At 42.3% G+C, this 23,877-nt stretch overlaps 1 protein-coding gene across 6 annotated transcripts in view; it reads right to left on the bottom strand.

The window, feature by feature from the left end:
• Window positions 1-23,877, bottom strand: part of MGST2 (microsomal glutathione S-transferase 2) — a 69,056-nt gene that overhangs the window by 27,151 nt on the left and 18,028 nt on the right. For 2 of the 6 annotated variants that reach the window (XM_025385292.1, XM_025385295.1), the window contains 3 exons: window positions 11,665-11,735; window positions 5,054-5,135; window positions 4,395-4,575 (listed from right to left, as the gene is read on the bottom strand). In XM_025385292.1, coding sequence (XP_025241077.1) covers window positions 4,443-4,575; window positions 5,054-5,135; window positions 11,665-11,735 — 286 coding nt within the window. In that variant the 3' untranslated portion in view covers window positions 4,395-4,442. Of the gene's footprint in view, window positions 1-2,861; window positions 3,192-4,333; window positions 4,576-5,053; window positions 5,136-11,664; window positions 11,736-23,877 lie in introns of those variants that run through there. The other 4 variants (XM_025385291.1, XM_025385290.1, XM_025385293.1 and 1 more) reach the window with 4 other exon arrangements.

The following is a 23,877-nucleotide window of genomic DNA, read 5'->3' as shown; positions in this document are numbered from 1 at the left end:
TGACCTGATTTTGTTTATTAATGACTTTTTTGGCCATACCCCACCCACCTCCAACCCCTAAAAGAAAAATGGGACAGGAAAAATTACCTGAAAATGGAGCAGAGCTACTGCTTTGGGTCACTAGTCTTTACATTTTTATTTTCTTTTTGATTTTTTTCCTCTTTTTGTGAATTCAGTTTTCTCCTCAATTATCTTTTAAGTACTAAGGACATTAAATTCCTCCACTAGTGTCCTCTGGAGTAGTTGCCACAGACACATGCCTCATTTCATGCAACAGGTGGAGGTAATTACTGCAGCTCTTACACATGTGGGGCCCAGGTGTCTCTGCCACACCCAGGACAGCTGCTAGGCCAGCATGGATGACCATGGATCCATCACTGGATCTCTTAACAATGCTCAACACAGAAAATCTTTAGGGCTACCAAGAATATGATTTTAGGTTTTAACTTCTCTTCAGATTCTTTAACTTTTTATTATAAACATTTTTAAACAACCAAGAAAGTAGAAAAAATAATACAACAAATACCTATATACTTATCAACTAGATGTAATTGTTAACACTTTGCCATAAATGCTTCATGTGTATATTCTGCAGAACCATTTCAAAGTACATTCAACCACTTTACCCCTTAATGCCTCGGGACACAGCTCCAGAGAATGAGGGTATTCTCTTCTCTAGCCACAATATAATTATCACACCTAACAATTAACATTAATTCCCTAATATCATCTATCCGTATTCTATGCTTAAATTGTTTCCATTGTCTCACAAAGGTCATCCATAGATGTTTCTTTCTTTTTCTTTTTTCTTTTTTTTTTTTTTAAGACAGGTTTGCTCCTGTTGCCTAGGCTGGAGGAGTGCAGTGGGCGATCTCGGCTCACCACAACATTCACCTCCTGGGTTCAAGCGATTCTCTTGCCTCAGCCTCCAGAGTAGCTGGGATTACAGGTGCGCGCCACCACGCTCGGCTAATTTTGTATTTTTAGTAGTGATAGGGTTTCTTCATGTTGGTCAGGCTGGTCTCAAACTCTTGACCTCAGGTGATCCACCCGCTTCGGCCTCTCAAAGTGCTGGGATTACAGGCATGAGCCACCGCGCCCTGCCCATAGTTGTTTTTTTCCAACCAGAATTTGAACAAGGATCTCACATTGCCATTTGGTTTTTATGCCCCTTAAGACTCTCAATGCAGAAAAGTTCTTCTCTATCCCCCACTTCCTGACATTGACTTTTTAAGGCAACAAATCTGATTTCTAAAAGTAAAATTGATCAATTTAGTAATATACAAAAAATGTACATGTAATTGTCAAACTGATCAGAAACCCACATCTCTGTGGCCAGAAATGGTTGCTCCCTGTAGCCAAATCTAATAGGAATGAAAATAATCAAAAGGTTGCCTGGTGACAATGCAATTAGAACAAAGGAAAATCTATCGTTTGAATGTTTAAAGTGACAAGGCCTTGATAGTCTGCTACAGCCATTGTCTATTTCCACGTGTTTAACCAAACTCTGTGTGTGTGTGTGTGTTTTACCCTGCCCAGAGCCAATTTAAATGCAAAACAGAAATTGTTTAAAAATCTTCAATTGTAAGATTTGGAAAGTTTCTTTACAACTTGCAAAGGACATGGTTATGAAGTAATTATGCCTTAGTATCAAAAATTTGCATTCTCATCCTTCATTGGTCTCAATGTATAAAACAATTAAAATGTCACAATCCAAGTCACAACCATAATTGATCAGAATATTAAGTAAAAAGGCCATAGAATCATAGCTTTTTAGCGTATTTTCCCTATTTTACCTAAAAGAAAACCAAGGCAGAGAGCTACAAAGTGCTGGGGTAGCACAGCCAGCAAGTGATAGGACAGGATAGGGTGGTCTGGTTCTGGAGTCTTCACTTCTTTGCTTCACAACCTCCTACTGACGGGGTGCCTTGTCCAAATTCAAATGGCCAGTGAGTAGGGGAACCTGAGTATGCAAATATGTCCACTCCCAGACCAGTATATTCTCAGTGTGCTTTGGGGTATTTAATACTGTACTGCTATTTGGGATGCAGGAGGTTATGTATTATGGGAACACTTGTATTTAAGTGTCTTTCTTTCTTTTTCTGTTAATATTATTCCTGGCCTTTTTAACTTCTATTGTATCCACAAAAAAAGAAAAGTACAATAAACAACTTTTGAAGATGCCCACACCAGACTCAAGGCTGTCCAATTTTCTTTGGAAAATTGACAGAGGGCCCTTTTCCTGATGTCAAAATGTGTTATATATGCTCACAATTCATTTTACCTTTTCTTTGAAAGCTGTGAGGTAGAATCGTTCTCATTTTACAGATGAAGAAAATGAGGAAAAGTCATCTGCATTGTGCCAGACAATGACGGCACATCAGGGTCAGAACAGCTTTGGGGGTTCTGCTGTACTTTCCATAACACCCTCCAAACCCCACATGACACAGGGCATACAGCAGAACCCAACCCAGGTTCTACAGTCGTGAGCATGACCCACCTTCCTCCGCCAAGAGAAAGAATATCCTCTTCGCACTGGTCCCTGGGCAATTCCTTGAAATGATATCCTTTTTCTCTTCTTCCTCTTGAAACTGTGCCTCAAAGAGTTAAAGAAACCAATGACTAAAGGAAATTCCTGAGTTTGGAGGATGGCAGATAAGAAAAGAAATAACTTACGGAAGCACTGAAACTCTCTCAGCTTATGAGATTAAAAGAAAAAGAAAAAAATGGCTGAAATCTGTTGGAACCAAGATGGCTAACTGGAGTCTGCACAGAACAAGCTTGCTGATGTCACAGCTTGAATTTCCACGACATTTCATATTAACTCCCCTGGAATCTGCACATGCTACCCCTGAGGCAGCATAAAGAAATAACTGGACATATGGTAGGGCAGGACTTCTAGGCAGAGATAACCACATAAGCAAAGGTGGGGAGGTTGAAAAACATGGACAATATATAAGGATTAGGGAGCAGACACCACGTGCACTGCGACAACTGAGGGCAATTAGGCAGGAAAAATAAGTCAGGGACAGTTCGTAAAAGACAGTTCTTCCCAAACCACTTCAGATTAAGGCATGTGTAGAATAATGACCACATGTGTAGTGTACATCGGGGGGAAAGGACAAGGCTGCTGTGGTGGATCAGCATCTCAGCGTATCTGGCACACCCACTGGGAAGCTTTGGTATAAAGCCTTGAATAGAAAAAAAAAAAAAAAAAGAAATAACTGGACATGCCCAAAGACTTTCCAGACCTCCCCTTTCTTTCAACCAATCACCTACTAATCTCAGAATTTACCCCCTGACATTTTCTAATAAAAATACTGCTTGGAAGCCAGCAGAGGGAGACAGATTTGAGCTTGACTCCTATCTCCCTGTGAGTTGACTTGCAATATAAAGCTTTTGTTGGCTGGGCAGAGTGGCTTACACCTGAATCCCAGCACTGGAGGCTGAAGCAGGAGGCCTGCTTGAGCCCATGTGTTGGAGGCTCCAACCTGGGTGACAGCAAGACCGTCTCTTTTTTAAAATTAAATTTTTTTCTTTTCTCAAAAACCTGGTTTTGCAGTATGGTCATCAGGCAGCAAGCTCTTTTGGCTTGGAAACACTTTTTACTTTATAAAGTACATTTTGATAACCTGTTTTTGTTTTTCTTTGGGTTTTTTTTGTTTGTTTGAGACACAGTCTTGCTGTGTCGCCCAGGCTGGAGTGCAGTAGGGCGATCTTGGTTCACTGCAAGCTCCGCCTCCCAAGTTCACGCCATTCTCCTGCCTCAGCCTCCCGAGTAGCTGCGACTACAGGCACCCGCCACCACGCCCAGCTAATTTTTTGTATTTTTAGTAGAGACAGGGTTTCACCGTGTTAGCCAGGATGGTCTCAATCTCCTGACCTCGTGATTCGCCCTCCTTGGCCTCTCAAAGTGTTGGGATTACAGGTGTGAGCCACCGCGCCCAGCCTTTTATAATCTGTTTTGTTTTGTGCTATCAGTTGATGACTCCCTTCTCTGGCTACTCTATGTGTTTGCCTGATGTCCCCTACATGCCTTCCTATCTGTTGTTTTCCTATAACCAATGAAAGGGCTCAGCTGCCTTATCAGCTTCTGTCTGAAACTTTCCATCAAGAGAGAAGCAGAGTGGCAGGTTACGTCAGTAGTCCTCAGAAAGGGCAGCACACGGGTCAGGCTGCTCTGTCCCCACACAACCGGTCATGACTTCAGCATGCATTTCTAAAACTAGGGCACAACACACTTCCACTGATGATATGGATGTACCTACCCCAAGCAAATTTCAATTCTTAAACAGGAAATGTATGCTCTAAAGGGTGTGTTTCTACAAAGCCATTTCAAGAAAAACAGAATAAAGACTTTATTTATTTTTATTTAACAAATGATACCAAATTACCTTCATGTTGGGAACAGCTTCTGCAAGCATTAAAGGGAAGAGAAAAAGTTAGAATTGCCGCCTCAGTTTCTTGGCAATATTGAGGTCCAGATATTCATCCAGAAAGCTGTTTGCAATTCCCAGGGCACCTAGGAGGGTCAACAAGGCCAAAATCCCCAGACTCAGTCGGAAACCAGTGATCCTGCAAGGTGGACATGAAAGAGAAAAGTGACAAACTGGGTTGTAATAAGGAAGCTGAGATTCCTGAAATAGGCTGTCCTATCATTGACACTGTCCAGAACATCTATATTTTTGCAATTTGAAAATTTTGGCTCATCACATAAATTAAAGGGAATGCCTAACCATACAGATCACTTGATTTCTTTGAACATTCAAAGCATTATCAAGGCTAGGCAGGATTTTTCCTTGGTAAATTTCTGGAGACGATGCAAAATTTTTGCAAGGAACTAGAGTCCACATTCAGTGCAGAGTTTTATACTTGCATTGTCCTATCTCATGCCTAATTGTGTATGGCCTGGCAAGACTTGGCCTCGCACAGTATGTATTACTTTTGCCACCACAACTCGCAGTGCTGTTAATATCTCTCAAGAGAAGGAAACTGACCCAGGCCTTATCCTGCTACTTTTTGCATAAATACAAAATTAATGGGTTCTCCTTACCGTTTTTTAGCAGCTTCTGAATATCCCCAGAAGTATAGGTGACGGCCATATATGTACATCAGACCCAGACAAGTAGCAAAAACTATAGAGGGGGTGGGAAAAAAGAAAAGGCACAAAAGACAACAGCAGTCTCTTAAGATGTTGTATGAAGACCGAGAAAATATTCACAAAACACATATCGGACAAAATACTTATATTCAGAATACATCACTGGCAGGAATACAAAATAGTACAGCCACTTTGGGAAAAGTTCTGGTAGTTTCTTATAAAATCAAACATAACATTTGACTCAGCAATCTCATCCCTACGTATTTATCCAAGAGAAATGAAAGCATGTGTTCACAAAAGGACTTGTGTAAGAATGTTCATTGCAGCTTTATTCATAATAGCCAAAAACTGGAAACAGCCCAGAAGTCTATCAACAGGAGAATGGATAACCAAGCTGTTATAGAGTCTATTCAATGGAATGCTACTCAGCAATGAAAACAAACAGATCCATGCAACACAATAATGCTGAGTGAATGAAGCATTACACAGGCTACATACTATACGATTCCAATTATATGAAGTTCTAGAATGGACAAAACTAAACGATGAAACAATCAGAAGTGCTTGCATCTGGGAGTGAGAATGGGGACTGACTGGGAGAAGCAGGAGGACAGTTTCTGGGTGGTTGCCATGTTCTAGATCTTTATAGAGATTTGGACCACACAGGTGTGTGTACTTCTCAAAATTCATTGAAGATTTATGCATTTTATTACATATAAAATTTGTCTGAAAAAGAAACATGAAATACAGTACTATGATGTTCTATCATCGCATCCAGTGAAACATATCATTGTCTTCTCTATGTTAGGGCTCCATTCCCTTCCTCAGCACCTCACAGATGCAAGTTGCCAGAGCCCTATTGTAAACATTTGGAGTCTGTGTGTGGGGCTGTGATATGCTAGATTAAATTTATTATTTTACTTGGCCGCACTTTTTTTTTTCTTGAGATAGGGTCTTGCTCTGTCACCCAGGCAGAAATGTGTGGCATGATTAGGGCGCAGTACAGCCTTGACCTCCTGGGCTCATGCAATCCTCCCACCTCAGCCTCCTAAGTAGCTGGGACCACAGGTGTATGCCACCAGGCCTGGCCAATTTTTAAATTTTATTTGTAGAGAAAAGGCCTCCCTATGCTGCCCAGGCTGGTCTTGAACTCCCGGGCTCAAGCCATCCTCCTGTCTTGGCCTCCCAAAGTGCTGGGATTACAGGTGTGAGCCACCACGCCCAGCCCCATATCTACCATAAACCAGGTATTACTTTAAGGATTGAGGTTGGCAGTGAAAAAGATACAAGCTCCCTGACTTCATAGAGCACATATTCTCTCAGCAAAGACAGACAACAAAGACAAAAATGAGAAGAAAAGTGTAAACTTGAAAGTGCTGTGAAAGAAATGAAGAGACATGGGAGAGAGAGGAAGTGGAGGAGGCTGCCAAAATGGGGTAAAGGAAGGCTTCTGGAGGGGATGACATCTGTTTGGGGCCAGAGAACAGGAACAAGGGGACCAAGCAAAGATCTGGGAAGGAAGAGCCGGTAGACAGGGTCTGAGGAAGCCGAAGAGTTCTGAACATGGTTCTCAGTTTTGAGACTCCCTGTCTAGGGAGTTACTCCCAGAAAGCCAATGAGAACAGTTCAGCAACAGTTAGTAGGTGACTGACTTTGGATGAGAAAGAATGAAAAGAAATTTCTGACAAGATACTCAAGAAATCCTTTCTGACAGGCATTCTGCCTCATTCAGCCTATCACAGAGAAATCCAAAGGGTCAAATGGCAGAGACAGAGTCCCATTACCAAAAGGCGCTTTTCTTATTAGTTGTTAATGTGCTCTTACATGACAAGGAACAGCGGTTTCATTCATGCCCTTAAGCGACACAAATATGAGTTGGAATAAAGTGAAGAAGTCTTTCTCTAAAGGACATTGTACCTGAAATTCCTCAGTTCACAGTAAAAACTATAAGGAAGACAGTGATGGGGTTGCCTTTGAAAGCAGCTGGATTTTGGTTTATTTAAATCTTGGCAATCAAGTATAGACCAAAATGAGACAGTGAAAGTTACCAGAAAAAGGGGATTGAATTTCTCCAACGAAGGTAGCAGGGGCTGGTCTGACTCACTGTTAAACGCAGAAGCCAAGTTTAGAGAAAGCCCTCAGCTCACCAAGGATATCCCAGTCAAACAGAAAGTGGATGTTTGTAGAGTCGCTACATACAAACGGCAGCACTACATACTTGGAGACCTTTAAGAAAAGGTGCATGGGTTGTTGGCACAAATACCTACAGACCCGGCTCTGCACTTGAAAGGAAAAATTTCCCCACATTGGTGAATGTCAAGTTGGAAAAATTAATTAACATCTCTGTACCTCAGCTTCCTCATCTGTAAGGTAGAAATTAATTATAGACCCTCCCTCATATGAAGGCTTTAAATCCTGTAAATCTGATGCATGGGACAATGTATGCATAACACTTAAAAACACTACCCGGCGGCCTGGAACGGTGGCTCACGCCTGTAATCCCAGCACTTTGGGAGGCCGAGGCGGACAGATCATGAAGTCAGGAGATTGAGACCATCCCAGCTAACACAGGGAAACCCCGTCTCTACTAAAAATACAAAAAGTTAGCCAGGCATGGTGGCGGGTGCCTGTAGTCCTGGCTACTTGGGAGGCTGAGGCAGGAGAATGGCGTGAACCCGGGAGGCGGAGCTTGCGATGAGCCGAGATCGCGCCACTGCACTCCAGCCTGGGCGACAGAGCCAGACTCCGTCTCAAAAAAAATAAATAAATAAACCAGTACCTGGCACATAATAAGGGCTCAATAAATAATAGCCACAATGACAATTATTATTATTTTCTTTTTGAGACAGGGTCTCACTCTGTCACCCATGCTGGAATGCAGTGGCGCTATCATGATTCACTGCAGCCTGAAACTCTTGGGCTTGAGAGCTCCTCCCACCTCAGCCTCCCAAGTAGCTGGGACTACATGTGTGCCCAGATAGTTTTTTAATTAAAATTTTGTAGACACAGGGTCTCCTTGTTGCCCAGGCTGGTCTTGAATTTCTGGCCTCAAGCAATCCCTCCACTTTAGCCTCCCAAATTGCTGGGATTACAGACATAAGCTGCTGGGCCTGGCCAGCTATAATTATTAATGTGAATTGTTCATTCTGTGTTCTCTTCAATTAATTAGAATTATAGATGACCCTTGAACAACATGGGTTTGAACTGCACAGGTCCATTTATACATGAATATTTTCCAATAAATATACTGGATTATGCAGGAGGTGGGTTTACAAAAATACACACATAAATATATTGGAAAACATTTTGGAGATTTGTGACAATTTGACAAAACTCACAAATGAACCACATAGCCCAGAAATACTGAAAAATTAGGAAAAGGTAGGTTACAAATGCATAAAACAGATGTAGATACTGGTCTATTTTATCATTTACTATCATAAAATATACACAAGTTTTTAAAAGCATTCAGCAGAAAGCCTATATATATATATGAATTTTGTACAAAGTTAAAATTAACAAAGCATACAAACACAGACCATAATACATGGTGCCATTTGTAGTTGAGAGAAATGTAAACAAATGTAAAGATGCAGTATTAAATCATAACTGCATAAAATTAACTATAGTAATACTGTACTATTATAAATATTTTGTAGCCACTTCCTGTTGCTATTGCAGTGAGCTCAAGTGTTGCCAAGTATCTGCTTAAAAGGTGATGCTAATCATCTCCACCTGAGCATTTCTTCTCTCCAGCAAATTGCGTATCACTGTAAAAAGTGATCTCTCAGGGTTTTTGCCTATTTTCATCAATGTTTAGTGCAATACCATAAACGTTGAATAATGCCATGAGACCCACACAGATTGCTACTAGTGGTGCTGAAAGTGCTCCCAAAAAGCAGAGAAAAGTCATGATATTAGAAGAAAAAATTGAATGGCTTAATATGTCTCATAGATTGAGGTCTGCAGCTGTGAGCTATGGTTGACCACCACTGCAAGATAAATGAATTCAGTGCAAGGACCAGTGGAAAAAAAAAAAAGAAGAAGATGAAGAAAGGAAAAAGGAAAAGATAAGAAAAGAAAAAAGAAAGAAAAGGTGATTTGTAAAGCTGTCACTTGCAGCAATACCAGCAGGGGGAAAAACCTTGCACTTTTTCCAAAATATCTTTTTATCTCATATTGAAATGCAGCTTTTATGTGGGAGCAGGATTGCTATAAGAAACACATACTTGTAGACTCTAATAGGATTTGAGAAAAAGCAAAATCCTTATATGACAATTTTAAGCAAAAGGAAGATGAAGGATCTAAAGCTGAAGAATTTAATGCCAGCAAAGGATGGTTTGATAATTTTAGAAAGAAGTTTAGCTTTTAAAATATCAAGATAACAGGAGAAGCAGCTTCTACCAACCAAGAAGCAATACACAAGTTCCCAGGCACCATTAAGAAATCACTGAGGAGAAAGGATATCTGCCTGAACAGGTTTTTAATGCAAACAAAAGTGCCCTGTCCTGGGGATTAAAAAAAAAAAAGTCACAAAGGACATGTATTAGTAAAGAAGAGAAGCAACCTCCAGGATTTAAAGCAGGAAAAGATAGGCTAACTCTACTGTTTTGTGTAAATGCAGTCAGGTTTATACTCAGGATTGTACTTATCTATAAAGCTGCTAACCCCTTGAGCCTTGAAGGAAAAAGATAAACAGTACCTGCTAGTCATTTGGTTGTACAGAAAAAAAAGCTTGGACAAGAGCCTCTTCTCTGGATTGGTTCCATCAATGCTTTGTTCCTGAAGTCAGGATGGAATTACCTTCTAACATTCTTTTGATATTGGACAATGTCCCTGACCACCCAGAACCCCATGAATTCAACGCAGAAGGCACAAAAGTAGTCTACTTGCCCCCAAATACAACATCTTTAATTCAGCCTCTAAATCAGGGGGTTATCAGGACCTTTAAGACTCATGATACAAGGTACTCTATGGGAATGATTGTCAATGTTATGGAAGAGAACCCTGATAGAAACAGCATTATGAATGCCTAGAAGGATCACACCATTGAAGATGCTAGCATTGTTATAGGAAGGTTGTGAAAGTCATCAAACCTGAAACAATAAATTCCTGCTGAAGAACACTGTGTACAGACATTGTGCATGATATTCACAGGATTTACAACAGAGCCAATCAAGGAAATCATGAAAGAGATAGTGGCTGTGGCAAAGAATGTGGGGGGATAAAGGGTCTCAAGATATGAATCTTGGAGAAATTCAAGAGCTAATAGACACCACGCCAGATGAATTAACAGAAGATGACTTGGTAGAGACGAGTGCTCTGAACCACTGCCAGATGATAAGGAAGACGACAGAAGAGGCAGTACCAGAAAACAAATTGACATTAGACAATCTGGCAGAAGGGTTCTGATGATTCAAGTCTGCTTTTTCACTTCTTTTATGACATGGACCCTTCTATGATACAAGCACTGAAACTAAAGGCAACAGTGGAAGAAGGATTGGTACTATACAGAAACATTTTTAGAGAAAAAAGCAAAAACGTCAGAAATATTTCTATAAATTTATACCTACTGCGCCTGCCAATTCTGTCTCCCCTTCTACCTCCTTCACCTTTTCTGATTCTGCCACCCTTGAGGCAGCAAAACCAACCCCTCTTCTTCCTCTTCCTCAGGTTACTCAACGTGAAAACTGTGAGGATGAAGACCTTTATGATGGTCCACTTCCACTTAATAAATAGTAAATATTTGCTCTTCCTTATGATTTTAATAACATTTTCTTTTCTCTAGCATGCTTTATTGTAAGAATACAGTATATGATACATAAAACATGGAAAATATTTATTAGTAGACTGTACTCAGTAAGGCTTCCAGACCAATAGGATATTAGTAGTTAAGTTTTGGGGAATCAAAAGTGATATGCAGATTTTCTACTATGTGTGTGTGGGGCAGGGGGTCAGCGCCCCAACCCCTCCATTGTTCAAGAGTCAACTGTAGATTATTAGATTTGAAGACAACGCTCATGTCATTTTCATCCTTGAATATCTAGCATATTGTTTGTCTCAATATTTTTTTCATTATTGAATTAAATTAGAATGAAGCCAAAGTTCATATATCTGCAACATAGCACTCTGACGCACACACTGTTTATTTTGTTTAGTCTCCAGGATTGGTAGCTATGTAGTTGCATATCTGCTCCTCTTTTTGTTTGTTTTTTTGAGATGGTCTCTGTCACCCAGGCGGGAGTGCAGTGGCACGATCTCAGCTCACTGCAGCCTCCACCTCCTGGTTCAAGTGATTCTCCTGCCTCGGCCTCCCGAGTAGCTGGGATTACAGGCATGCGCCACTACGCTCAGCTAATTTTTGTATTTTTAGTAGAGACAGGGTTTCACCATGTTGGCCAGGCTGGTCTTGAACTCCTGACCTCAGGTGATCCACCCAGCTGGACCTCCCAAAGTGCTAGGAATATAGGTATGAGCCACCATGCCTGGCCATATATCCGCTCCTTAATCATTTAAGCACCATAGTCATCATTAGAACACAGTTGACTGTATTTTAACATTACCTTGGTTGAAATACCACCCAGCCATCCACAATGTAATTATGAATATAGGATAAAACTCCACACAGTTTTGTCTGCGGAAAAAAATAAAGACATAGGTTATTTTATGAGAAAACTTTACACTGAAGCATTGATTTTTCATCTAGAGGTAAATGTTCGCCTATTTTAACAAAAGTAATATAAGAACTTACAAAAGAGTTTAAGTGACCTTTACATTTAAAATCAATCTTTCAAGGTTAAACATTGTTTAAACCTCAGAGCAGGGCCAAGAATCATTCTCCTACATATAAGTTGCCAGTAGTAGAAGTGAGTCATAGCACTTTCCCAAAAGACAGGCCTCCTGAGCCTAAAGATCACTCCATATCTCATCTGAAGAACTTAAGAGATTACTCAATTCATATTCAAGAGATTTCTTATTTTAAAAATTACCTCACATCCATTGCCTTCCACTTGAGTTACCCAGAACATTACAAAATGGTCTTTAAATAATTCCCTTAAAAATCTCCTGAAGTAAAAATGAGTGAGCATATTCATTCCCATTTTATGGAGGAATAAACTAAGGCCTGAGAGCCCAGACCAACATGCATTGCAGAGAATCAAAGATAGACAGCATCCATCTCTAGATTCCAAAGCTCTGTCCTAATGTCAAGTCATATTGCCTCTATTCATAGAAGACTTGGATGGAAAATCTGACACTAATTTAAGCAAAAGGGAATAGTTCTCTGGGAACTATAATTAATTCATCTGCATCTAACAAAAGGGAAAAAGATGAATTATATTCATCCTCCCTCCTAAGGTATACCTCCCAAGTGATCTTGGTTAGGTTGGCCAAGCTCTTTGCTGACAATTTCACCACCAGAAAGAACTTTAACGTAATGTGTGATGAGGTCTTGAGTAGATCCTGGTGGAAGGTCATAGTCTACAGGATTGTAAATGATCCCGTATCTTTCCTTCAGTAAGCCTCAAAGCTTGAATACTTAGTAGTACAAGGCAATTGATCTAGAAATAGATGATGCTGGTTGTTGAAGACCTAGGTCTTTTAGCCTGGGTCACCATAAGTGATCTATTTTCTCTGAATTTAAAAAAAAAAAAAAAAGCATAATTACGAAGCATAATTCTTCCCTCATTCTCCATAATCCCACAGAAAATCGTGTCTAGGTCAATTCAACTTTATTAGCTTATGCCTCAACTACATGGGAAAAAACTCCCCAATAATAACTCAGTCATCTTTTAAAGCTAGGTAAGAAACATGCATAATTAACAAGTTCAGTGCTCACAGAAAGACGTGGCTGAGGTAGAGTCCTGAAGCACATACGGAAAATTTTAACCCCACCAGCAAAGACAACAGCGCGGTTACCCACACACATCTCTAAGAGCCAGGAGAGTGACCATCAGTCCCCTAAAAAATTGGAAATGAAGCCGGGCGCGGTGGCTCAAGCCTGTAATCCCAGCACTTTGGGAGGCCAAGCGGGCGGATCACGAGGTCAGGAGATCGAGACCATCCTGGCTAACACGGTGAAACCCCGTCTCTACTAAAAAATACAAAAAATTAGCCGGGCGAGGTGGCGGGCGACTGTAGTCCCAGCTACTCAGGAGGCTGAGGCAGGAGAATGGCGTAAACCCGGGAGGCGGAGCTTGCAGTGAGCTGAGATCCGGCCACAGCACTCCAGCCTGGGTGACAGAGCGAGACTCTGTCTCCAAAAAAAAAAAAAAAAAAAAATTGGAAATGGATAATATGAATGCAAAATTGCTTTCTTCTTCCTTTTTGGACTGTTGTCATTACCACCCAAAAGGCCACTAGTGACCCAAGGAATGTCTTGTCTAAAGCCTAACACTGATAATCTCACAAACCGTAACTACAACTTTCTAGAACTCACAGAAGTAAACAAAGTTTTTCCTCCTGCTGTTTCTCGTTCTTGGCATGATTTTGCTTCTGATGGTTGTCTTTCCATTAACGTCTTTTTGGGTGGCGAGGATAGGGTCAGTGAAAACATACTTGATAAAATTCGTACTTTATATTACAACTATGCAAAGAATAAACAGCGTTCCCAGGTTTCTTTTTCCTTGGCTAAATCCATAGACCTGTTTCCCACGAGGTAAATGGAGTAGCAGCAGAGGAAGGCTCTAGTCCTTTCACACTCACTGAAATTTTATATGAACTTTTTTGGAAACATAACACAACTGTCCCATCATTTATTGTTTTGTAATACACCTTAAATTATTCCAAATGTAAGCATCAAGTTTTTCTACAACATATTTTTATTCAAAATTAGGTGTGATAAGATTGTTTTAAAAGCACCTTCAAAAATAGCCCAGGTTAGCCTTCATAAAAGTCTAATTACTTAGAGGTTTTTCTAGTGTCCTTGGCTAGGCATCTGGGAACAAAGAGATAATATTGTATAAGAATGTCCTAACTATGTAGAAACCACACTGCAGATGGCAGAAGCTCTTTGGGTGTCTGTCCACATTAGTTGATAGGCATGTGTGCTTTTGTGTCTCTTATCTGAAAGAGGAAGAAGGCCTTTGAGCAAGGAGAAAGGAAATAAAAATAGAGGGGATGTTTTGGAGTTCCCCCTGCTGCCCCCACAAGCTAGAGAACTAGTTTCACACCTAATGGGAAACCAGAGACCAGAACAGACGCTGACAGATCGTCCTCATGAAAAGCTTGGTGAGATTCCAGACACAAGCGGTGCCATGCCTCAGATGACAGAAGAGACAAAGTCAGGGAGAGTCACACCCTTAATCTCCCTCTGCCACAGACCCAGAGCAGCTCCTGGCGGTGGTGGAAGGCACTCCAGAACCTGGGGAGGGTACTGTACTCACAGAGGACTGGGGAGCAGGACAGTGGCACAGCCCCTCCCTTCAATTGCTTGCCAGCGGGAGCTGTGTTCCTGGGCACATCCCCTGTATTCCCAGAAGGAATTGGGAAGATGCGGAACGGGGGTGCTGGGATCCTGGGTGAGCAGCAGGTGGCTAGAAGTCATTGAGATTTAGGCAAGGATGTGATTGCAACTGCATTTGTGCTCACAGATGGCAACACCTGGAGTACTGGAGCAGCTTAGCACCATATCTCTGCACCTTTCTTTCTCAAGAAATAGGCCCTTTGTCCCCTACAAGTGGCTGTTCACTGCTGAGCTCACCCCAACCTCACGTTCCAGTGTGCTCATTGTATTTTCACCCTGGTCCCTCTTTTGCTGACCTGCCTCAAGCCTTAGTCCCTCGGAAATAAGACTTTGCCCATTTCTTCCTATCATCCCTCAGAGATTGAAAATAATTATGTGACCGCCAGTTGGGTGCCCTGTTTGTTGCTGACAGTCTTCCCTGCTGCCTGCCTGGTGAAAGCACCAAGTATTGCTTGGCCTTGAAATACCTGGAATCCCATTCTACCTGCTAATTGTCACCTCCTCCAGTCCCTCCGCCATGTGACCGCATCCTTCTGCCTGATTCTGGGTCCCTCCAGGCCTGGATGGTATCCCCACAATAACACGTCCTCAGTAAGCTGTCAGCAGGCATGTTTAACTCAAGGGGACCAAACTCTGAAAATTACTTCTTGACAATCCTGTCAGTGGCTAATTACAGTTTCACTGACATGAAAACCAACATGAAAATAATGTACAGCCTCTTTTAAGTCATGAAGGCAGATATATTCTATCCTCTTATTACAGGAGATCCTCAGGAAAATTTCCCAAATGGAACAGCAAACACCCTGCAGCAGCTGTCAGTTTCCCTGCCTGTGAGAACAGGGGGTATGGTTGATTATGACCACTGTCTCCTCTCCTGCATGTCCATATTGGAGAAACAGGCTGTCCATGGGAAAACAGGCTATCTACTCATTCCCTGGTGAGAGCCCTCTTTGAACAATCCCATGCTCCTTTGATATCGAAGCTTCCCATGAAAGCGATCTTCATTTGTCTGGGACTGAGGAATTTAGGGGGACATGGAGCTTTAAGTGCTAAAACTGGGTAAGATCCAGAAGCACTGGAAAGAGTTGGTCACTCTAAGGGACAGTCCAGTGGGCACTGTGGAGATTGAGTAGTTAAAGCTGCTGAGACCCCTTGTTGTCCATCCCAATACCATGGAGCCTGGGCCCTGGGGGCTCAGGACTACTGTGCATTCCCACCTGGATCTGGTAGCCAGGAGCAGTGAGGATGGCCCCAAACTAAGTGCTATTTGGGCCTTGTCTCAGTCAATAAGTATACTACAAAGTTTATGTTATTTGGGGGTGGGGAAAAGAATCAAATTGTGGCCTGGCAGCTCCAAATCTGGCAGTTCCTTCAACACTACTCTCCAAACTTTTCTGATTGCATAGCCCTAACAGTTGCACAGCCCCATAAAAATATGCACACATCCTCCTGTAGCAGAGGAGGCCCTCACAGGACCGTACTTGAGCAGGACATGAACTTCCACTGTGTTAAACCATGGAAAATCTGGGATTTATCTATTAGCACAGCTAATACATTCAACTGGAAAGGAATATCATATTCATTATAAAACAAACATAAAAATTAAAGGATGGAGGGCCAGGAAGCTGGTTCATGCCTATAATCCTGGGCCTTTGGGAGGCAGAGGCAGGAGGATCATTTGAGCCAGGAGTTTGAGACCAGCCTGGGCAACACAGTGAGACCTCATCTCTATAAAAACATAAAAATTTTTTTAAAAAATTTAGGGCCAGGAGCAGCGGCTCATGCTTGTAATCCTAGCACTTTGGGAGGCCGAGGCAGGTGGATCACTTGACGTCAGGAGTTCAAGACCAACCTGGCCAATATGGTGAAACCTTGACTCTATTAAAAATACAAAAATTAGCCGAGCATGGTGGCACGTGCCTGTAGTCCCAGCTACTCAGGAGGCTGAGGCAGAAGAATCGCTTGAACCCAGGAGGCGGAGATTGCAGTGAGCCAAGATCACACCACTGCACTCCAGCCTGGGCAACAGAGCAAGGCTCTGTCTCAAAAAAAAATTTTTTTAATTAAAGGATAGGATTTTAAGAATCAGTATAAACAGATGTTCCAATATTTTCCTCACCCTCCCAGTGGATTACTTAGTGTATTCCTTCAATGTGGGCACATCACTTGGGAGACCTGTGGCCTAAAACTTTTTATGAATATTTTTCTATTTGACGGTGTCCAATGAACACAATATGCAACTTTGCTTGCAACAACTTTGTTCAGAAAATATGAAACATTCTCCTAAGGGAAAACCTCATGAGCCATTTCTAATGCCATGCTCATAGTAGATCTTTTTCTAAATAAAAACAGACAAAGCAATTCAAAGGAGGTTTGCTTCTTGCAGGTTTTTTGTTTGCTCCTGATTCTTTCTCCTCTTGTTTAGGTGACTCACTGAAGCAGTGGGCTGCACACTGCCATGAGCCGCTTGCACTCTGAATGGATGACCTGGCCTTGGTCTTCTGACTTTGGCCCCGGGCGGTCTTTTGGATGATTACACTGACTGGGATCAGAGCAACAGGTTAATATGCTCAGAAAAGGCTTGGGATGAGAGGTTGCTGGAGTTAATCTTTTTATAGAGATGTGTAACTGTCTAAATTGCTCCTTGTCAAGTAACTCTGAGTGGGGACACAATAGGTAGGTGGTGGCTGGTGGCAGGAGGGCATGAGTCCCACCACTGCCCTTCAGTGTTGCTGCTTGTAGGGAACACGAAGAGCATGCAGGGAAGGGAGATTTGCATTTCCTCTGCATCCCAGCTCCTTCTTGTCCCCTGATCACTTGGAGAATCTCCCGGCTTATGTGACAGATGCTGCTTGGTATCTGCAAGGACAATGGAGTTTGAGGAGCTCATCACACAGAGTCACTCCGTCATTTTGGGAGATCCCTTTTTATTTTTTTATTTTTTTTTTTTGAGATGGAGTCTCACTCTGTCACCCAGGCTGGAGTGCAGTGGCGTGATCTCAGCTCACTGCAACCTCTGCCTCCTGGGTTCAAATGATTCTCCTGCCTCAGCCTCCCGAGTAGCTGGGATTACAGGCAGGTGCCACCACGCCCAGTTAATTTTTGTATTTTTTAATAGAGATGAGGTTTCACCATGTTGGCCAGGCTGGTCCTGAACTCCTGACCTCAAGTGATCCACCCGCCTTGGCCTCCCAAAAGTGCTGGGATTACAGGCATGGGCCACTGCACCCAGCCCCTAGCCCTTTATGATAAGTGAGGGGATAAGGGCATCTAGTGCTTTCTGCTATTGTCCATGATGGTTACGCTTGTAAGAAAATAGTAATATGTTTACTGTCTCTTTTTCTTCTACTTTTTTCTACTCATTGCAAAAGTCAGTGGCCCACATTAATGTAATCTTATAGTTGCAGAATATCTGAGAAATCACTATTCTTGTAAATTTTCCTTTCTCCATAGTTTTTAGACATGCATTAAGGTCACTCATTTTAATTTCCAAATTTCAGAATCAGAATTCAAAATGACATTGAAAAGTTAATAAAATGTAAAACAAAAAAAAACAAAAAAAAACAAAAAAAACCCAGAATCACAGTAGAGTGAGAAGAGGCTAATATTTCTAAAGGGTACCAAGATCCACGATGATTAGGCTTACCTGTGCCTTGTGGCAGGTTAATTTTGGAATAGGAACTGAATAATTCAGCATTAAGCAAATAGGAGTGCATTCGCAAGAACTAAGAGGCAATTCTTCTGCCTTTACCAGCACCAAAGAAAGCATTATTATACTAGATATACATCTAGACTCCAGGTTTAGAAAGAATATTAAAAATTTTTGTCTAAAGAGAACCAAAATTTCTAAATGGTTGGAGAAAAAAAGGTGAAGAATTAGTGCTCCCTAGCCTCAAAATCCAAAAGATGAAAGATGCTTAATAATGGTCTTTCAGCACATGAAAAGGAGTGAGGTCAGCAGCTATTCTCCCCTTCCAGTGAAGGCAGAATCAGAGGAAATGTATTTAAATTGCAAGAAGATCGATTTATTACTTGGATCTACTTTTTAGATTTTATAAAATGACTTTCCTCTAAAGGGATCAAGGTGCTCAGATTAGACAAGATAGAATTTTCTAAGTTCAGCAATAACATAAAGGAACGGTCCTTGGTGAAATTATAGTTACTATTTTCACAATTTTAAAAAATTGTGAAAGACAGCAAGACTCTAGAGACTGTCATCTGTAAGTCGTCTCCTGTAAGAAAGGGAAGAGGAAGTGGGTGGAGATTCTAAGGAGCCCAGGGCTAGTAACTCAGAAAGGCTGGACTCCATATCAGCTCTGCTCACAAATAGATACCTAGCCTGAGATGACCTTCGAACAAGAAACAGTCCTTTAGGATCAGTGAACCTTGAAGTGACTGCTGATGAGATGTCGAGGTCCACCTAAAGATAGAATTAGTCATAACTTTGGGCTTCTTGGCTATGCTGAGGGCAAAATCAGCAGGAGAAAAGAGTAGGGAAAAGGACAGACCTCTAAGCTCTAAGTCCTTCCAAAGAGGCAAAGGGAAACCAGCGCTTCTGGTCCAGGAGAGCCAGAAAACACAGTGCATTCCTCTTCCAGGAAAAAGAACAGATAACCAAGTAGGCTTTGGACTGAACTGTTATTCCAGGGAATTCTGCTCTAACTACTTCAGAGAAAGTCTAAATGGCTTTGCAAGCAATGACTCTGATCTGGTTTGGCCTGATTTATCCTACACCTTAGAATCTAAGGCAAAAATTGGGCTAGGGCTGTGGAAAATTCAAAAAGAAATTCGAAGTATGGAGTGGAGCCATCCCCAATCATTCTTCAGTGAGAAACCAGGGGAACAACTGCTGTGTGGTTGCTCAAGGTATTTCCTGGCTCCAAATCTGTCCTGATTATTGATCGTCTTTTTTTTTTTTTTTTTTTTTTTTTTTTTGAGACAGAGTCTCGCTCTGTCACCCAGGCTGGAGTGCAGTGGCGCGATCTCGGCTCACTGCAAGCTCCGCCTCCCGGGTTCACGCCATTCTCCTGCCTCAGCCTCCCGAGTAGCTGGGACTACAGGCGCCCGCCGCCTCGCCCGGCTAATTTTTTGCATTTTTAGTAGAGACGGGGTTTCACCGTGTTAGCCAGGATGGTCTTGATCTCCTGACCTCGTGATCCGCCCGCCTCGGCCTCCCAAAGTGCTGGGATTACAGGCGTGAGCCACCGCGCCCGGCCTGATCGTCATTTTTTAACCACTCTCTGTTCTACCATGATTAATCCAACAAAGCAAAACATTTCTAACAAGGAAACTGGGTTTGTATACAGTACTTACTTTATAAATAGTAACTGGAGAGAAATACTTGGAAGTGGTGTTCAGTTTTATTCCTGGGACAAGAGGATTCCAGATATAGAAGAGGAGGGAGAGCAAAATAACTTCAAAGAAAGTCAAATTTGTGGAAACTATGAGAATAAAAATAGAACCAAGAAGTGGCCCAGGGACTTAGCCTACTGGATACCCAGTAGTTTCCAACAAGAAATTTTCAGATCATGAAAGACAAAGTGGGAAGATCTGGAATTTCTTCCTGTGATGATTTTTATAAATAGCATAGTGTCTCCCAAACTTCAAGCATTAACCTAACACTGTCAAAGTTTTAGCCTTTTAATGTAGCACTATCTTTCTACAAATCAGCTTCTTTTTGCTGAAATTAGGAAAAAACAAATTTTATATTATTACAAGTGCGGACAGAGTATAACTTTCCAAATAAAGGATAAGTATAAAAATAAACCCAATGAAAACAAAAAGTTACTAAAATTCTAGTTAGACACTATTGATTGCTGACGGCTCTGAGCATGAGACTCTTTCTCTGTCGAATAGGGTATAAACCAAAAATTAAATTCTAAGGCCCCCCAGCCATCTGAATGGACTTCCTCCCCAGCCGGGGCTCTTTTAAAATTTAACCTGAGAGGCTGTTTCAGGTCATGATGGAAAGTGAGAGTCGGACATACCCCCTTATACCTCTTCAGCATTAACAGCAACACGGACTTTAAGTCTGATAAGAAACATTTTACAAGCTATTCTCTCTGAAGCCTAGTATCTGAAGGCTTCCTCTGCAAATAAGAACTTTGGTCTCCATAATCCTTTATCTTAACCCAGACACTCCCTTCTGCTGATCCCAGGTCTTTAGATAAACTCAACCAGTTGTCAACCAGAAAAAATTTTAAATCTACCTTTAAGCTGGAAGCCCCCTGCCCCCACCCCACCCCACTTCACATTGTCCCACTTTTCTGGACAAAACCAATGTATTTCTTAAATGTATTTTATTGAAGTTTCATATCTCCCTAAAATGTATAAAGCCAAGTTGCACCCCAACCAAACTGGGCACGTGTTCTCAGGACCTCCTGAGGGCTGTGGCATGGGCTATGATCACTGATATTTGACTCAGAATAAACCTCTTCAGGCTGGGTGTGGTGGCTCATGCGTGTAATTCCAGCACTTTGGGAGGCCGAGGAGGGTGGATCACTTGAGGTCAGGACTTTGAGACCAGCCTGGCCAACATGGTGAAACCCTGTCTCTACTAAAAATATAACAATTAGCCGGGTGTGGTGGCACGTGCCTGTAGTCCCAGCTACTTGGGAGACTAAGGCAAAAGAATTGCTTGAACCCAGGAAGGGGAGGTTGCAGTGAGCCAAGATTGCGCCATTCCATGCCAGTCTCAGCGACAGAGTGAGATTCTGTCTAAAAAATAAATAAATACATACATAAATCTCTTTAAGTATTTTATAGCGTTTGACTCTTTTTGTTGACAAGGGAAAATGGGTGTGCACAGGATGTCAAAAACATGTGGTGATGACTTCCTGCTAAACATGGCAGATAGAACCCATATTCATTTCTCCTCACTTCTGAAGCTTCACTAAAATGCTGGTAAAAGAAAAAAAAAATAGATACAAGTAATCAAGAACAAAGAGAATGAGAGCAGATCACAAGAATCAGAGAGAGGAAGTGAAGGTGATCTGGCTGCAACATCGGTCACCCCATCAATTGCCAGGTTGATTCAGCTGATCTGGATGGCTAGGTGGGTGTTCCCTTCCTGCCTCCCCACTCCATGTGTGTCCCTCCCAAAGCTGCATGCTCAGTCAAAGAGGACCGCCATCCTCGATACAGGAGGACCAGTTTTCAGTCAAGGGTATATGAGTAGCTACGCCCTCCTGCTAGAACCTCCAAACAAGCTCTCAAGAGTGGAAGAGAGGCCGGGCGCGGTGGCTCAAGCCTGTAATCCCAGCACTTTGGGAGGCCGAGATGGGCGGATCACAAGGTCAGGAGATCAAGACCATCCTGGCTAACACGGTGAAACCCCGTCTCTACTACAAAGATACAAAAAACTAGCCAGGCGAGGTGGCGGCACCTGTAGTCCCAGCTACTCGGGAGGCTGAGGCAGGAGAATGGCGTAAACCTGGGAGGCGGAGCTTGCAGTGAGCTGAGATCCGGCCACTGCACCCCAGCCTGGGCGACAGAGGGAGACTCCGCCTCAAAAAAAAAAAAAAAAAACCAAACAAAAAAAAAAAAGAGTGGAAGAGAGACATTAGCAAATTTGTGCAGGAAAGACAGCACATGGAGGAACAGTGGCTGGACTGGTAGAGTGCAGAAAGCCGAAACCTACGTGCCTGCTGAAGGAAGAAGCAATGAAGACTGAGACCATCCTTACCCCAGAATCAAAAGAAGCTCAGGAATTGGGCACCCCAGGTACCTTAGAGGCCAAAGGCTGGAACATAAGAGTGGTTGAAAGACTGAATAAGGAGGGCTTAGCTGCCCTCCACCTATGCTTCCCACTCCTGAGCCCCACCCTGCTCCCCATCACAGGAGGTGGGAGGCTTATTGCCTGGAGAAACAGAACCAGAGGCTGTTGGGGACTTCAGGAACAATAGAGGGTGGGAGTAAAATTCTGTCCTGAAAACAGTCAGAATCTGCATGCTGCACACTGCACAGTCGAAAAACCTTCCTGTCTTTACCTACTGCACTCTCAAAAGTCAGGCCTATTATCCGATCTCCAACCCTCTTTCCTTCAACTGCTGAAGGAGGTTTAAAGAGTTGTCTCTAGAGAAACCGAGTGGTACCAGAAAGATTACCTACAGATACTTTGGGGGTTCTCCAGAAAAAAGCTGCCTCCTGACCAATCGTAAGCCCCAGCCATGCACATGGAGCTTCCACATCACTCTCTAATGCCTCTTTCTTAACAGCCAGTTGAGAATTATTAATACCTGATGTTTGGGTAAAACCCCTAAGATCTCCTTTATTCAGATCTTTCTGCAGGACCCTTATCATCTTGACCTCCTAATGCCATCAGGGCTCAGTCCTCTTTTCTTCTTTACCTACTGATATGGTTTGGCTGTGTCCCCACCCCAGTCTCATCTTGAATTCCCACGTGTTGTGGGAGGGTCCTGGCAGGAGTAATTGAATCATAGGGGCAAGTCTTTCCCATGCTATTCTTATGACAGTGAATATGTCTCACAAGATCTGATGGTTTTAGGCCGGGTACGGTGGCTTATACCTGTAATCCCACCACACTTTGGGAGGCCAAGACAGTCGGATCACCTGAGTTCAGGCATTCGAGACCAGCCCAGTCAACATGGTGAAACCCTGCGTCTACTAAAAGTACAAAAAATGAGCTAGGCATGGTGGCAGACACCTGTAATTCCAGTGCTCAGGAGGCTGAGGCACAAGAATTGCTTGAACTTGGGAGGTGGCGGTTGCAGCGAGCCAAGATTGCGGCCACTGCACTCCAGCCTGAGCGACAGAGTGAAACTCCACCTCAAAAAAAAAAAAAAAAAAAAAAAAAAAAAAAAATCTGATAGTTTTTAAAAGAGGCATTTCCCCTGCACAAGCTCTCTTTTTTTGCCTGCTGCCATCCATGTAAGATGTGACTTGCCTTTCTCCATGATTGTGAGGCTTCCCCAGCCACATGGAACTGTAAGTATAATTAAACCTCTTTGTTTTTTAAATTGCTCAGTCTCCGGTACGTCTTTATCAGCAGCGTGAAAACGGAATAATACACCTACACACACTCCCCTAAGTGATTTTATCCAGTCTCATGGCCGTAAATCATCTTCCTGTGCCAATGACTCCTGAATTTATATTTCCAGCTCAGATCTCTGTCTTAAAATGCAGATTTGTTTATCCAGCTGCCTCTCTGCTTGGAGGTGTAACCAACAATGTATTTGTCAGTTTATGATGCAATCATAAACAATCCAAATAGCTTAGTAGATCATAATGCTTAAGGCCTCTCCTTGATGGTAGCATAAGCCACATCTCAAACACAACATGTCAAGACCGAACC

Source organism: Theropithecus gelada, chromosome 5 (genome assembly GCF_003255815.1).
Source record: "Theropithecus gelada isolate Dixy chromosome 5, Tgel_1.0, whole genome shotgun sequence".
NCBI classification, from domain to species: Eukaryota; Metazoa; Chordata; class Mammalia; order Primates; family Cercopithecidae; genus Theropithecus; species Theropithecus gelada.
The sequence above is the reverse complement of the archived record's forward strand: the minus strand, read 5'-3'. Positions and strand labels throughout refer to the sequence as shown.